This window comes from Oreochromis aureus, linkage group 16 (assembly GCF_013358895.1).
Source record: "Oreochromis aureus strain Israel breed Guangdong linkage group 16, ZZ_aureus, whole genome shotgun sequence".
NCBI classification, from domain to species: Eukaryota; Metazoa; Chordata; class Actinopteri; order Cichliformes; family Cichlidae; genus Oreochromis; species Oreochromis aureus.
The window spans coordinates 13086519-13101084 of NC_052957.1; the positions used below are offsets into that span (position 1 = coordinate 13086519).

General features: G+C 39.6%; 1 protein-coding gene across 1 annotated transcript in view; it reads right to left on the reverse strand.

Annotated features, from left to right (window-relative positions):
- LOC116312076 (receptor tyrosine-protein kinase erbB-4-like) overlaps positions 1 to 14566 on the reverse strand; it is a 288021-nt gene that overhangs the window by 144819 nt on the left and 128636 nt on the right. Inside the window, exon 2 of the mRNA XM_039600551.1 lies at positions 3615 to 3766. Within this exon, the coding sequence (XP_039456485.1) occupies positions 3615 to 3766 (152 nt within the window). The remainder of the gene's footprint in view (positions 1 to 3614; positions 3767 to 14566) is intronic.

Here is a 14566-nt window from a genome sequence, read left to right on the forward strand (position 1 = left end):
TAGCATACAGAAGCTAGTCTTATACCTGCCTTGAACGCCAAGCAACCAGCCGCTTGAGGAGGTACACCAGTATTTCTTTATATATAAAATGAAATGGAAATATGGAGTTTAAGGGGAAAAATCTTTATTTGAAAATGCAAATACAACAACACTTTTCTCTCCATGTTTCTATCTTCTTCTAGATTCTTGGTTGTCATCCTAACACCACATGTTATTATTGAAAACCAAAGACCTGTTGGAAATATAAAATGTTCAGTTTGTAAATTATAATTCCATAATTTATTTACAACTACAGGCAAAGAGGTGGGAAGTCAGTGAAGTGTTGTCAGTCTGATAAGGCAGCTGATCACCGCATTAATATTGGGGAGAAAATTACATGTTTACTAATGATTGCAATGGCAAGACAAACAATCCATTCTAACTGTGAGGTTGAGACTGGGAAGAGAGGAGGAGAAGGAAAAATTAATATTTCATAATCAGTTCTGTTTATGAGCGCACACAAGAAAGTGACAGGAGAGAAAAGAAGGATGCAAAGTGTGTGCTTTCTTCTGCATCCACCCAAAAAACAATCACAGTATATGTTCAGCTGGGAACAAGATGTTATTTGTTTTAAGGGTGACAAATTATTGGATTTAAACCGGGAAAGTGTTTCAGTGACTTGTTTGGCCATCCACGTGCTGCCACAACAGTGTGGATGTGCTGAAACTTTACTGGAGGGATAAAACACTCCAAAAGATGCTGGTGGTAGAGAATAATGTTTAACACTATAAACCAAAATCTCCCACAGACTCTGCACTAGCATGCTGGGGGCTTCCCATGATGCATTGAGTATTTCTTCTTCACTATGTAACTGTCAGTCACTATGTGTTTAAACACCACTGTCCATTTAATCATGAGTTATTATTAATCTCTGGCTCTCCTCCACACTTTGTCATAACAGGCCGCCTCTCCCTGAGTCTGGTTCTACCTGAGGTTTTTCCCTGCTAAAAGGGAGTTTTTCCTTCCCAGTATCACCGAGTGCTTACTCAAAGATTGCCGCAGTTTTTTCCAGTTGTATTGTAGGGTCTTTACCTTATAATGCAAAGTCTTGTATTCAAGTTTTGTACAAAATCTGACTATTGTTGTAATTTGGCGCTATATACATGAAATTGAATTAAACAGATGGATAGACAGATCTGTGTGTGTGTGTTGTATGTGTGTGTGAGGGAGGGGAATTTAAACACTGACAATGTAAAAATTGCATGTGGTTAAAGCTCACGGTCTAGGTTGTTGGTGCAAATGTCCATATGTGATAGAAGGGAGAAAGCCTCGGTGCTGAAAAGCAGTTATTAATCACAGTGCAAGCGTTGATTCATCAGTTGTTGAGGCAGTTTGGAAGATAGAGTCTATTTACTGCTAAAGCTGTTTGAGGGGCTTTGGGGAGGCAGCCATCAATCTCTTGGCTATCTTCAAAAAGAAGGAGCCAATGCACAGGCATCAGTTTCAATCACCTCCCAGAGACAGGTGGTATGGTAAGCTGCTGCACAATAGTTTTGTCTTTACTTCTCTACTTCTTTACCTCAAGGTGATTTTTTTTCCTCCCTGGGGAAGCATGTTAATAATGCATTTTATCATAATAATAATAATATTCTCTAAAAATAAATACTGCACCTTGCCCTTTTGCTCCCTCGGTGTTTGGCACCCCACATTGCTAATTAGCATCTTCAATTAACCCACATTAATTGCAAGCCATGGAAAGGTGGAGGAACCTGGCAAGTTGGTGCCACAGGGAACTGCTTTGTAAATGATTGGTGGTGTAATACAGGCGTGTAAAAAGGGGACTGTACTAGTGCTCTTTTAACCTCGATCTGCAAATAACTCTTCAATGTAATCCTATACACACGACATTGTAAAAAGCACGGCTAAACTAGAGAACTGATGTTGTTTTATAGTGCACGGTGGTCCCATGTAGTTAAACAACAATCACACTTGGTTTTTGAGCCACATCTTTCCCCCCTACTACCGTTTTTCATCTAAGTCAGTGGGGCCCATTACCTCTGCAGGAGTCTAATGGTAGCACTTCAGCATCTATTGCTCCCTCTTTCTTAATATCATCTTCGTTTTGTTTTGCATCACAGGGGGCGTTATCAGAATTGTGCTTCACGATGTAAAACACTTAATGACTTTGTTTTGGTGCTTTGATAAATCTTGCTGTTTTTATGTCCATTCAAATTAAATACAAAAAACAGAGGACTTTTTACATAAAAATGTCATATCGCAGTATTAACTTCTAAATCATCACAGTAAGGAGCAAAATGTAAAAAAATACAGAATGCCTTGTTGGAGGACTACCTCACTGGCAAAGCCTCCTTAGCCCAGTTCATTCACACAGCAATATTGGACCATTAATGCAGTCAGCACTTTAGTGTAACACCAGGGGAGCTCCCAAGACCCCCAGATAGACCGGAATCAATTGGAGTTGGACGCGTTAGCAGTGCAGAGCGCAGCCAGCATAGTCTTGAGTTGGTGTTCATGAGAAGTGAAGGGCTGATAGAGGTCACTAAGAGCAGCTGATTTCACCAAAAAACAGAATGCATGTGTTTTCTCTATTTTTTTCTCCTGTAAATTCTCCTGCAGTTACCACCTTCTAACCCTTCATTACTGCACTATTAGAGTTTGGCCTTCAGTGGAGCTGGGACCTTCCATCACCTGACACTTAGTTTGTATGTGTCCACTCAACCAAAGTGAAAAAACGCATTCATGTAAGCAATTCCAAGAGTGTACTTCCACAGTGTTAGAGCACAGTCTTTAACCACATTTTGTATCCTAGTGTTTCTTTTTGATAACAATACTGTTAGATTGTTGCAAAACTATACTTTTCTTAGATGGTCCAATTCAGCTGACTCACCTGTTCAAGTCTTGGGTATAAATATATAAAGAATTAAGTAATAAAAATAATAAATATCTTTGAGATTAAAGCTGAAGGCTCAAAAGTGAAATAAATTGAAATGATGACCAGCACCGTGGAACTTTTTCACTGTAGTCTGTGATTCACGTTCAATCAAAAAGGAGATTTGAAGGATCAAGTTATTTGGATTTTGATTATTCTGTGCTTCAGATCACAATGGTGCGAGCATACAATCAGTTAGACACGCTGAGTAGAGAGGAAGTTTGATTACCCGCTGATTAGAACAACTTTCCTCTCTAGTTATCATTGGTGAGATAGACACTAATCCGAGTGCTGATTGGTAGAAAAAGATCTTAGCACAAAGCATTCTCTGGGTAACAAGGTCATATGAGAAGGAAAAAAAGACAAAGTTCACATTAAGAAGTTTAGACTCAGTAACTTGTGAAAAAAATGAGTATTTGTATTTCTATTGTGCAGATAAAAAGACAGATGATAGGCATTACTAGTCAAAAAGGAATATGTGAATCTTTTAAACAGAATATATGGGCACATATGATTTTATTCAAATATAAATATATTTTCTCAAATGTTCAGGGGGGAGTGATTTTTGTGTACTATTTTAAGAAGCTTGGTGGTTCCAAGCTAAAACCTATAACTTTGCACTTAGACTGCATTTTTTTGGCACATTTTATTAGTTGACGGTATCATGTTGTTTTTTTTCCCTTACTCTGAGGAAGGTGAGGTCACGACTGCGGTCAATGCTTGTGATCTCGAGGTTGCCCATTACAACTTCACAGCTCTCATAGTATTTCCTCAGAGTGCGATACTGCTGCTCCAGGTCCGACAGCGTGCTCAGCTTGTTCTCTGTTCCAGCACATACTAGGAAAAGAGAAACAGGAGAAGAGAGATAAGTTAGTTGTAATCCAGCTACATTAATCTAGAAAACATAATTTTCTAAATTTTTTTGATTGAGGAAACGCCACAATACTATTGTTAAAACCTGTATTTTGGATGCATTGTCTTTTATGTCTAACAAAGTATAAAATGTTTTGTCCATATAAAAAGGTTTTAATGTAGAAATTAAAATAAGGACAACAATTTAGGAAAAGACATATAAACAGTTTGTTTTTCAGCACCACACCTGTGCTGCGAAGAATCTAGAGTGTTGTCATGTGACTAAGCTGGTCATGTAACACGATGCAGCCACTGAACCACTACACCACAAGGCCTCCCTAGATCATCCCTTGGTGCCTACAGGGCAGATGAGAGCTCTTTAGTACCTAGCTGCACTGCTCACTTTAAAGGTAATTAAACAGGACCATTTCCACCCATCACATACCTTGCAACCCCAAGATGACACAAGCCATCTGCCCAATCAGCTGGTGTTCCCTAGTCTAACATTAAAACACACATGTATGAATACATGGACACAAACAGATAAATCCCGAGGTTTGTGGCTAAATCTTGAATCCCTATGAAATTAAACATCGTTTGCAGTTCCTGCCCACCTATATTCCTTTACTAGACTTAAAATATAAGTCACATTCACTATAAGGTACTGCCTTAGTGTTTTCACTTAGGCACATTTTGCAAACCTGCTGATATAAACCCAAGTTACAGATGTACACTGACATTTGCTCCTTTTGAAGAATTAGCTTCATTTCCACACACTGTCATGGCAGTGTGGTTTCTCCCACCTGCACCCTGTTCACGCTTGATAGCGGTGAAGCCATCACTGTGACCGAGGGGTGGTGGGTCCTTCCAAGAGTCTTGTCACACTGTCTCCCTTGAGCTGTAACCTCTCTCTGTGAGCACATCCACCTCAAAAGATCTTTACTGATGCTTTGCATTTCAATCCCACCCTACTATGTGCTATACTGCACTCTCCATTACATACCTTAGATCATTCTCAGTCCAACTTGCACTCTGTCCACTCTCCTAGCAAAACATATGCCGGAACTCATTTACACCGTTATCTTCACACAGGCACAATGCAGAAAAATAGTTCCTATTCACTCCATTGATTACACAATAGATATATGTGAGGAGAAGAAGATTCAACCTCAGGGCAACAAAGGCTCAAAAGACAAATGAAACTGTGTTTAAATACTTCCACATCTAAGCAGATATTAGATAAGTGGAGCTATTCTTCTATGACCTGGACAATACCCATTCTATCTGGGGCTGATTAGCTATGTTGCGCATAGCATACCGTGCTGCTCAGGAATGATATATAGCAGACCTGGGTGTTTTCAATAACAGTTAGCGTGGGCTTGAGGGGAGCGGGGTGGAAGTGGTGGGGGCAGGTGATGGGGTGGGTCATAAAGTGAAGATAGGTGTAATAAACTGTTATTGCACCCTTGAGGCAGAGCACCGAGATCAGAGGAAAGGGGCATTGTGGCATGTGATGATGTGATGTCTGGTGAAATTTACTTTTTCGTACCCATTTGCAGACCTTCAGTAAGTCTGCTGACTTTTAAAACCTGACTAATGCAATGTGTAGAATGTTTACATTTTTTTTTCTTTTTAAATGTGACTTCTAACAAACCACCACGAAGGCTCTGCATGAGCTTGAGATGGTGCTGGCTGCCAAGTGAACCACAACTAAACCATCTGTGCATTTATACTGTAGAGGATGTGTGAACTGTTAAAGGTTTACTGCAGAGCTCGGTGCTCCAACTGGTGTAGACTCTTATGTCTGCATGTGTGTGCGTGAACGTGGGCAGGCTGTAAACAATAGACCTCAGGATGTATTTTCCCCCTCTCATCGCATGATCGAATCCATTTGTCTCCATGCTCAATATGTTACATCTGAGTCCGTACATCACACTAAAGGTTGCATAAAACAATTGGACAACCTGCCCACCCATGAGCACAAGCTATAAGATGCTGAATTGTCAATTGTTTAACATACTGCCAGGAATACAGGAATACACTGCAAGAACAAATGAATCTTCATACTGTTTAATGCTTATGGCTATTCCACAAAAGGAAATCTATGTCATCTGTTTGATGTATTTCACTCTCTGGCACTCTCAATGCTGAGAATGCCAATGAGTTTAAGTGTCTTTCTTCCATGTATGAAGGATAATTGCCTGTGAGAGTAAATTGATGTGATATGTTTGCGGGGAATTTCACCTCAGAAGTGATACATCGTGGCGATAAATCATAATAACGCAACATTTCCCAACACATGTAATTAATGAGACTGGGTGCCAATGGGGAAAAAATGCATATGGCTCAATTTCTATGGTCTCGAACAGCATATAAAGGCTTTTGCAGCAAAGCTTGCATTTAGCCAGATAATGCGAAACCGCATATTTATCAAGTAAACAGATAAACAGACAGAGAGCTCCCATGTATCTCTGACAGACAGCCGCCAAAAAAGACGACAATGCATCTATCACCGTTTGACACGATCAAAACCTTCAGCAAAGAGTAAATTCTTTACACAAAACAAAACAATGTTTAAGTCTTTGCAAGCAGGCTGAAATGCCCCTTAGCTGTATTTTCATCAATTTTAATTTCATAAATATCCTCGTCAGGATTACACGGGAACTTTAGTGTCGTGATTTCTGATCCCTTCTCATTTCATTTGGTTGTGCACACAACAACTTTATCAATAGTGCCTTGTGCGACTATTGAATGCCTATAAAGCTGGTGAGCCTCCGAGGTTTATAGGCTCCTGCCAGTGAAGCCAGCAAAAGGTCATCCCAATAGCAAGTAACTGACCGAATTAAATAAAGTTGCAAATGTCACTTCCTTGAGTAAACACTGTCAATAGCTGAACTTCATCAGCGTGAACTGAATAAATAGGAGTACCTTGTAGAAATAAGCTTTGCACAGTGGAAAATACTACATTTTCTGTCAGGCACATTGAATAAAGTACCATATTTGAGGTCAGAGTTGTCCTTTGTCCCCTAATGTCTCCCAGATGAGCCTCAGTGGCTAAGTGTGAGTTACAAGCCACTGCCTCGGATGGTAATCATGGCCTAGATTATCGTCCATCTGCTGAGCAGTTTAATAAGCATCAGAAACAATAACTAGATGAGTGTTCGTGATAGCGGCACGGTCCAGTAACACTAACCTCTCATTGCCCTCTGAGCTCTGGTCATCTACCAACAATGCTGTCGCTGTCTCCATATGGTCTACCATAAATTAGCAATCGTGTCATCAGCGGTGCATATTTCCAACACCTTGTGAGAGTTTTCCACAGAGGATAACTTGCTGTCGCTGTTATGCACTGTCACTCCCCTACAAAAGCAGACAGCATTGCATGCATTTTAAATATTAAAACAAATAATATTACTGGTACTATTTAGGCTCACCTTCTTTTTCACCTATTTTAGCTGTATTTGCTTTCAGTGAACAAGCTCAAATACTTTGAGATTTCAAAACCAAAACAACAACAGAGAATGTATACTTTATGTTACTTTTTGTAACTGCAGTTTATCTGTATGTTCTCTGCCTCCTGCTGTTCTTTAAATCTGCTGTCAAGCTACAACTCCATAAACAAAAAAGAAAAAGCCAGCAATCCCAGAGTCTGATTTGGTTGTTGCCATTACTTATGATTACTGTTGCTATTAAAAGAGTTAATATACAATTATGTAACACAGCGCAGCATAGTATAGATATCACACCTACTGACTTAGTGTCATAAAACGTTATTAAAAATTGTGATGACAAATTGCAGATTTAACTTTATTTGAAATGTATGTATTTAAATGTAAATGAAATGTATTTTGTAATCCAGTAATTACTATGGTGAAACTGTGCAGAACAGTGTACTTCACTCTACCCTATTTTTTCTCTCTTAGCACTCTGCTCTCAGTATTTCAGTGGGATTTAAAGTTGTCTCCAGACAAAAAAAACCCACCGAATTCACAGCGGAGTGATTGGCTGACACTGAAACACACCTCATTACCCCAAATCCTCTAGCTTCTTCTTCCTGACTGAGTCCACAACTGACAGTAGGTATAGTGAAAAGATTTCTAGACCTGCACTGACCTGTAGAAATGCTTTTGAGTTTGTCTGATCTTCCGCTTTGGCTTACTCCTGTAATGCACACGTTATAGTGTGCAATAATAATAAAGGACACATTAAGAACCACTGAACGACTCTTGGAGCCCTCACATTTTGCCGCCTGCAGAGCCATCATCCATAGACACGGACTGCCACAGCACCTGGACTCCCTAGGAACACAGACCTGTTTATTGGTTTTAGCTCTGCCTTCAGTACCATCATTTCAGTATTGCTGTATAAAAGAAATTGCAGGTGGATGAGAAAGTTCTTGTTTGACACCACGTGAAACTGTGAAAGCATGATGATATCCACAGTCAGTGTGGCTTCCTGACAAGACTGTGTTCTTCCTGCTGTACTCTTGTCCCTGCACACCAACAGCTGCAGTGTGCGATCTGTCAAACTCAAATGTTTCTTTGGCTGGGGCGAGTCCACCTACAGGTGGGAGATTAACTATCTGGTGGCCACATGCAGTCAGAATAACTTGGAGCTCAGTGATGTCAAGATCAATTCCCATGACAAACAAACAAAGAACATCAGAGGATGTACAGAGCATGTACTTCCTGTAGCAGCTGAAGAAGTTCAACCTGCCAAAGACTAAGATGGCGCACTTCTACACCTCCCCTGTCCATCCTCACCTCCTCTATCACCATCTGGTATTCTGCTGCCGCTGCCAAGGACTACAGCATGTCATTTGTTCTGCTGAGAATGTGATTGGCTACAATCTGTCATGTCTCCGGGACCTGTACACCTCTAGGATTCTGAGGCGGGTAAGAAAAATTGCAGCTGACTTCTCCCACCACAAAAACAAACTCTTTGAATCATTCTCCCTCCAGGGTGGAAGCTGTGGTCTATCAAGTCCTCAACCTCAGGCCCCAAAGAACTGCAGATGGCCTCATCATTAAGGCTTAAGGACCCTCCGTCACCACAGACTTTCATGGCACCCCATAGACACTACTTGTTATATTGATTTAAAGTCATGACACCTGTCACCATGTGTTGCATTAACATCCTTTTGGGGTTTTTTCTGGGGTGCCGCTTTAGCTAAGTGGGTGAACAGGGCCCCGCATACCACATGGCCAGTGTGCAGTGGCCTGTGTTCCAGCCCCCCCCCTTTCCTGTCTACCTTTAAAGCAAAAATAGAGCCTTTTTTAACATTTGGGTAGTAATTTGCATTCTTATTTCGATTTCTAGAAAACTTGCAGGCCCAAGGTTTTGCATATCCTCAGGGTTTCTGTTGAAGTTTTGGTTTTGGTTAATCTGTAAATGGTGTTTATGTGTTCCATGCATCTAGTCTTGTTTGTTAAACCAAAATGATGTAGTTTTAAGAAGCTTATTGCAAAGTCTAGTACCAATTTTCAACCCAAATACCAAAATATCAACTTGCTCTGTTGCTGAGGGAACCTTCTAACTGCCTGTACTGATCCTCTCACCTATGTACCACCACCTCTTTCCACTGCATTAAGACATCACACAGACAGACAAGGAAATGTATTGGAAGATACAGCCTGAGCACTGTTTTCACTGGTCACTATAGTGCCACTAATCAGAGGTTCACACTCTTCCCACTATGGCAAATTGGCCTTATGGAAAAAAGAAAGAGTGAGTACTTCAAATATATGTTTGGACTGCATGTGGCAGACATTTTAAATTCAATAATTAACTCAGAACAATTGTCTCAGAGCACAAGTGCATGACCACCAGCTGCTTATACCGCACCACACGTTATACCAATTATGCTTCAGCCATTGGAGGGCAAAATTAACTAGGTTTTGTGAAATGCTGAAAACAATATATGCATAATTTATGATGCATTTCAAAACTAAATAGCACTAGCAGCACCTTCTTCATTTTATCTTAAGCCTTCCCAAGGAAGCGGTTGAAGATTTTCTTTACTGGAGAAATCAGATGCTGCTCCAGCAAAGATTAAAGCAGCCAGTGAAGGACCCTCCAGGGCTGCTTTGGGGGCTTTTGGCATGCACACAAACCACTATGTGGTTCCAGGGCTTGGTTTTTAATGCGAGTGAGGTGGATGATTAACCTCCTCTATGATAGGCCAGGCCAGACTACTCAAAAAGCAGGCATATTTTGCTGTTGAACAAAGAGAAATTGCTGACCCTCTTGTCAGGCAGCCTTTGTTCTCTGCTATTTCACTACAACAGTATTTTGATTAAGTATCATTCCAACACAGTTCACTCATTAAGTTTGAGATGGCAGCTTGTTCTCACCTAGACTGTGAGACCTCTTACAGCTCAGCCAACTAGACACTTATCATTGTGTGAGGCAGTTAGATCAACTCTTTGTCAGAATGCACTCAGTTGTGGTGGAGACAGAGATGTTAATTTACAGTAAACTAAAAGACAGGTGAAAAGTGTTTTTCATTTGAACTCCTTCATGCTACTATTTCCTAAAATGTGTGTTTTTGAAAGAAAATATGTATTTAGACTGACTTCATGTGTCTGTGTATGAATGGATCCGCATACTCTACTTACTTAATAGCAAATCCACCTGACTTTCCTTTTTAGCGTAAAGCACAACTTTTCCAGCCACTGATTTTTTTTTTTTTTTTTTTTTTTAAGTTTTCCTCGGTGGCTTTGCCTTTGCTCTTGAAGTCTCAGAGGCTTCCTCCTAATACAAGGTGGAGTGAAATTTATGCTCTTTATATGCTAATAGTAGAAACAGTAAACCCCTGAGGTGGTTCATATCCCAACAGTCTGCTAAAGAGAGAGCAGATAGGCTGAGCAATGGGGTCAAATGAATCGGTTGCAAACTACCTTGGTGTGTATGTGTGCACAGACGCGGGCTGACAGTGTCGGCGTGTGTTTGTGAGAGGGACTGAGCACTTTGTACGTCTGCATCTCTGTCGTGGCCTTAAGCTATTATGTTTTCAGCAACATGCCGACACACTTAAGTGATCCTCAGAGGCTCACTTCTAAAAGTGGAAACGCACACATGTACCTACACACAAACACGTAGTGCTACTATTTAGAGATCAATTTAGTTTAATTTGTTTGTACTCACACACGTGACCACATAAATCATGGAAGAACAAAACAAAAAGAACAGTTCCTTACATCTAGAGGAGGCTAACAATGAATTAAACATGCACACAGACTCGTACATAAACACAAAAAAAACAACTTAAAGCTATAGCAGTAGCATTTCTTACAATTATTTTGATTTTCCTATATATACTGTATATGTATAAGTATTGATGTTTTAGTACACCAACAAAATCTCTGACTAAAGAGGTGAGAGAGGGTGTTATTTGTTAAGTTATTTGATTTAACAATGAACAAAATATCTCCTTAAATCACGGCAAATTACTCATGTCTATGGTCAACAAGTTTAACCAGTATTTTTTCATCACGACCGCAATAAATCTTAAACTTGTGCAGCGTATCGGTGCGTCTCTTTTTGAATTACAGGTTACACGTGCTTTAAAATCAGCCTCTCTTTTAAATTCCTCTGACTTAATAAAGTGTAAATAGAATATTTTAACCTTTGTGTGGTGTTCACATTTTTGGTACTCTGCCAATGTCATTGTATCAGGAGGAAATTAGACACACATCTGTATAAATTTGCCTCTTATTTTGTCCTCTCTTGTCCTGTCATTTGTGCATACACTGCTTTTAGCTGTCAACCCAAGACAGTGCATATGTGCCAGATACACTACTTTATTTTCTAGTATATGTGTATACCCACCCAGAACTGCAGAATGCGAAGCTTTAGATATTCTACAGTATAGCTGCCCCCATGTGAGTTCTGTGCTTTCATAACGCATCAAAAAGTTACAGGGAAAAAAAAGGACTGACAGGTATTCATTGTGTTAGGTGGTGTTATGTTTTAAACATAAGTTGCTGTGTCCAGGAAATCAGATTGGCTCCACTCACTTTCTCTACTCATACAAGTAGTCACATTCACAGCAGGAGCAACACTATACTGTATCTCCTATTGCTCCCCACCAAGGAGCTCTACTGGGGCAGTTGTGTGTTAAGCACATTGCCAAAAGGCTCCTCAAGGATAGTGGATGATGAGTGGCAGTATGTACCTCGTGCACTTTACTTTTTCTCCAGCCTGTTTCCAGAAATTCTGGGGATGGGAACCACTGACCTTCAACATTCAAAGCTTTTTTTTTTTTTGCCGCTGGGTTTCCATTGCTTTTTGCCTTACTTCCTAATCCATTCTCTCTGTCAGTCTTAGTTTAGGTCCAGGTCCTGGAATCCATTCTAGCCTCTATTCCAAATCCTGTTTGATAGTTTTTTCTCTTCTTCTTTTTTTTCACCCTGCATCTGGGACGACACTCTATCAATTAAGCTAGCAGGCCAGTCAAAATGTTGCCTCATATCCTTCATGCCTCTAGCACATACTGGTTTCCAGCCCCCATGTGTGGTCCTTCCAATGAATCTTAATCTCGTACCCAAACAGTTGCCATCAATTATCCTGGCTGCTACTGCTAACTCATCCCCTGCCTCCCATTTTTCCCCATTAAAAAAAGCCTTTTTTCCTCCTTGCTGTGACGGAATTGCCTCGCTTGCTTGCTTGGGAAATGATTTCTCAGCAGGCTCATGGACCGGGCGCTTTCCACAGGTAGGACATATGAATGGACGCATGTGTGTATTTATGTGTTTATTGTGCATGGGCGTTCAGGGACATACATGTCTGTTGGTCATGCACTGGGTATTAAAAACAGTTCCTCCCAGTAAATGTTCTTGCAACAGCTGATCAGCTCAGCAGTCCAGATGTAATTAAGACAGGGCAAAAAAGATATTCATACAATGCAGATAAATATTACAAGAAATCAGACAATCAGCTTGAAACAACAGGGCATACAACTTTAAAATCATTCCATGTGATATTTACCCTTCTCAAAAACAATAGCTTGAATTCTTTATTCATTTGAGCCTTGCAAATATTTACATTAAAAATATTGCTTGAGGCAAACAAGAGTGAAATAACACATTTTTAGTCAAAAGTCCAAAAAATGCATCCAAGATTTTAAGGAAGAATTTAATTTTATGTCTGTATTTTTGCCTGCAGCACTGATCATAGTGACAATGAATCAGGGGTACTGTAGCAACACTGGTACTTGTAATGACTTAAACATTACTTCATTAACGCATCTCTTCCCTCAGCACTCAAATCTAGAATACATGTCTTGTTTCACAAGCAAGAATGTCTGTCTCTTTTCTCAGCCTGCCAGATAGTGAGAGATTTGTCATTCAGGGGACATACAATGGCATGTTACATATGAGAGACATGTCTAAAGTTGTCACCATAATAAAATAATTTATTTCATTAAACTGCTGGAACACACTGACAGGAAGACAGGTTGAATGTGTTAGTCATCAAGATGACGAGCAAATATTACTATACAAACTCTATCAATTTATCCATCCATCCATCCATCCATCCCAGACATTTGGACCAGTAATAGTACCTTGACAAACGTACCACACAAAAAACGACAGTACATTTCTCATTTAAGAATCTGCACTATTGTTTTGAAATATTTCAGCTACCCAGAGGCATTGCTTGCAGGCAACGCCTGTGAGAACACAAGAATCTAACTTGTTAAAGCTGCAATAACCCTAAGCACAGACTTTAGAGAAGGAATGCCATTTGGTTGGAATTGTGGTTGAATTTCAATGTGTTTGCTCTTGTTTATATTTATTTATATACACAGTATGTATTTTTATTATTATTATTATTTGTAGTCATTGTCCTTAGAATAGGTAAATCATATGATATAATGTACAACTGTTCTTTTGCTTTTATATCTTGTCTAGTGAGAGTGAGACTAATCCTGACTAAATAAACTGATTAGACAGTTTGTTGCACTTTCTAAAGAAAATAAGTTTACCTACTGTTGACAGCTCTCAGTCATGAGTGACAGAAAACATTCAGTACAAAGTTTTTTGTTAAGACCTATGTGTCTTGGATTGCTTGCACATCTTAGACGTATGAGTTGATGGTCTTTTTTTTTTTTGCACCACACACTCTGAGAAGAGCTGATTGTGATTCTTTTGTCCTTGTCACCTTGCATTCTTTTTAATTTGCAGCAGGACCACCCTTTTCATCACGCCCAAGATCGATTATAATTTGTTTTAAGGCTTAGTGGATGAATGTAAATAGCTAGGCACTGACGCTTAAAAAGATATAAGCTAACACACAGGCAGGCAAAGCAATCAGCTGGGATGCACATAGTGAATTCAGTGTTGCTTGTAATCTATGTTCTTATTAGAGGAGGGAGCAAATACATCTTGTAATACAATATCAGACTCAGCAATGAATTACCAAGTGGAAAGCTGCAGTGGTCAGACAAAGGGGAGTGTCCTATCTTTGTGTGTGTTCAAGCACGTTTTTTTTTAAATAGGCTATACAATATATATTTTTTTTATCTATCACTGTCTGTAGATACTATATTACAACAAGATATGGAGGAAAAAAACAGGAGATCATGGTTTACTAAAGAAGGGATATGTTATCTAAGCCGAGAGCCACATCATTTTTCCATACTTAGATTTCCTATTCTCTGTGACAAAGATTAGGTATGTTTCTCTTGCATTGTTTTGTTTTTTATTATTTTTTGTGTAGTGATCCTGTTAAGACAACAAGCTTTGTCCAATTTTTAAATGCCAAAGCAGCATGAAATGTGAT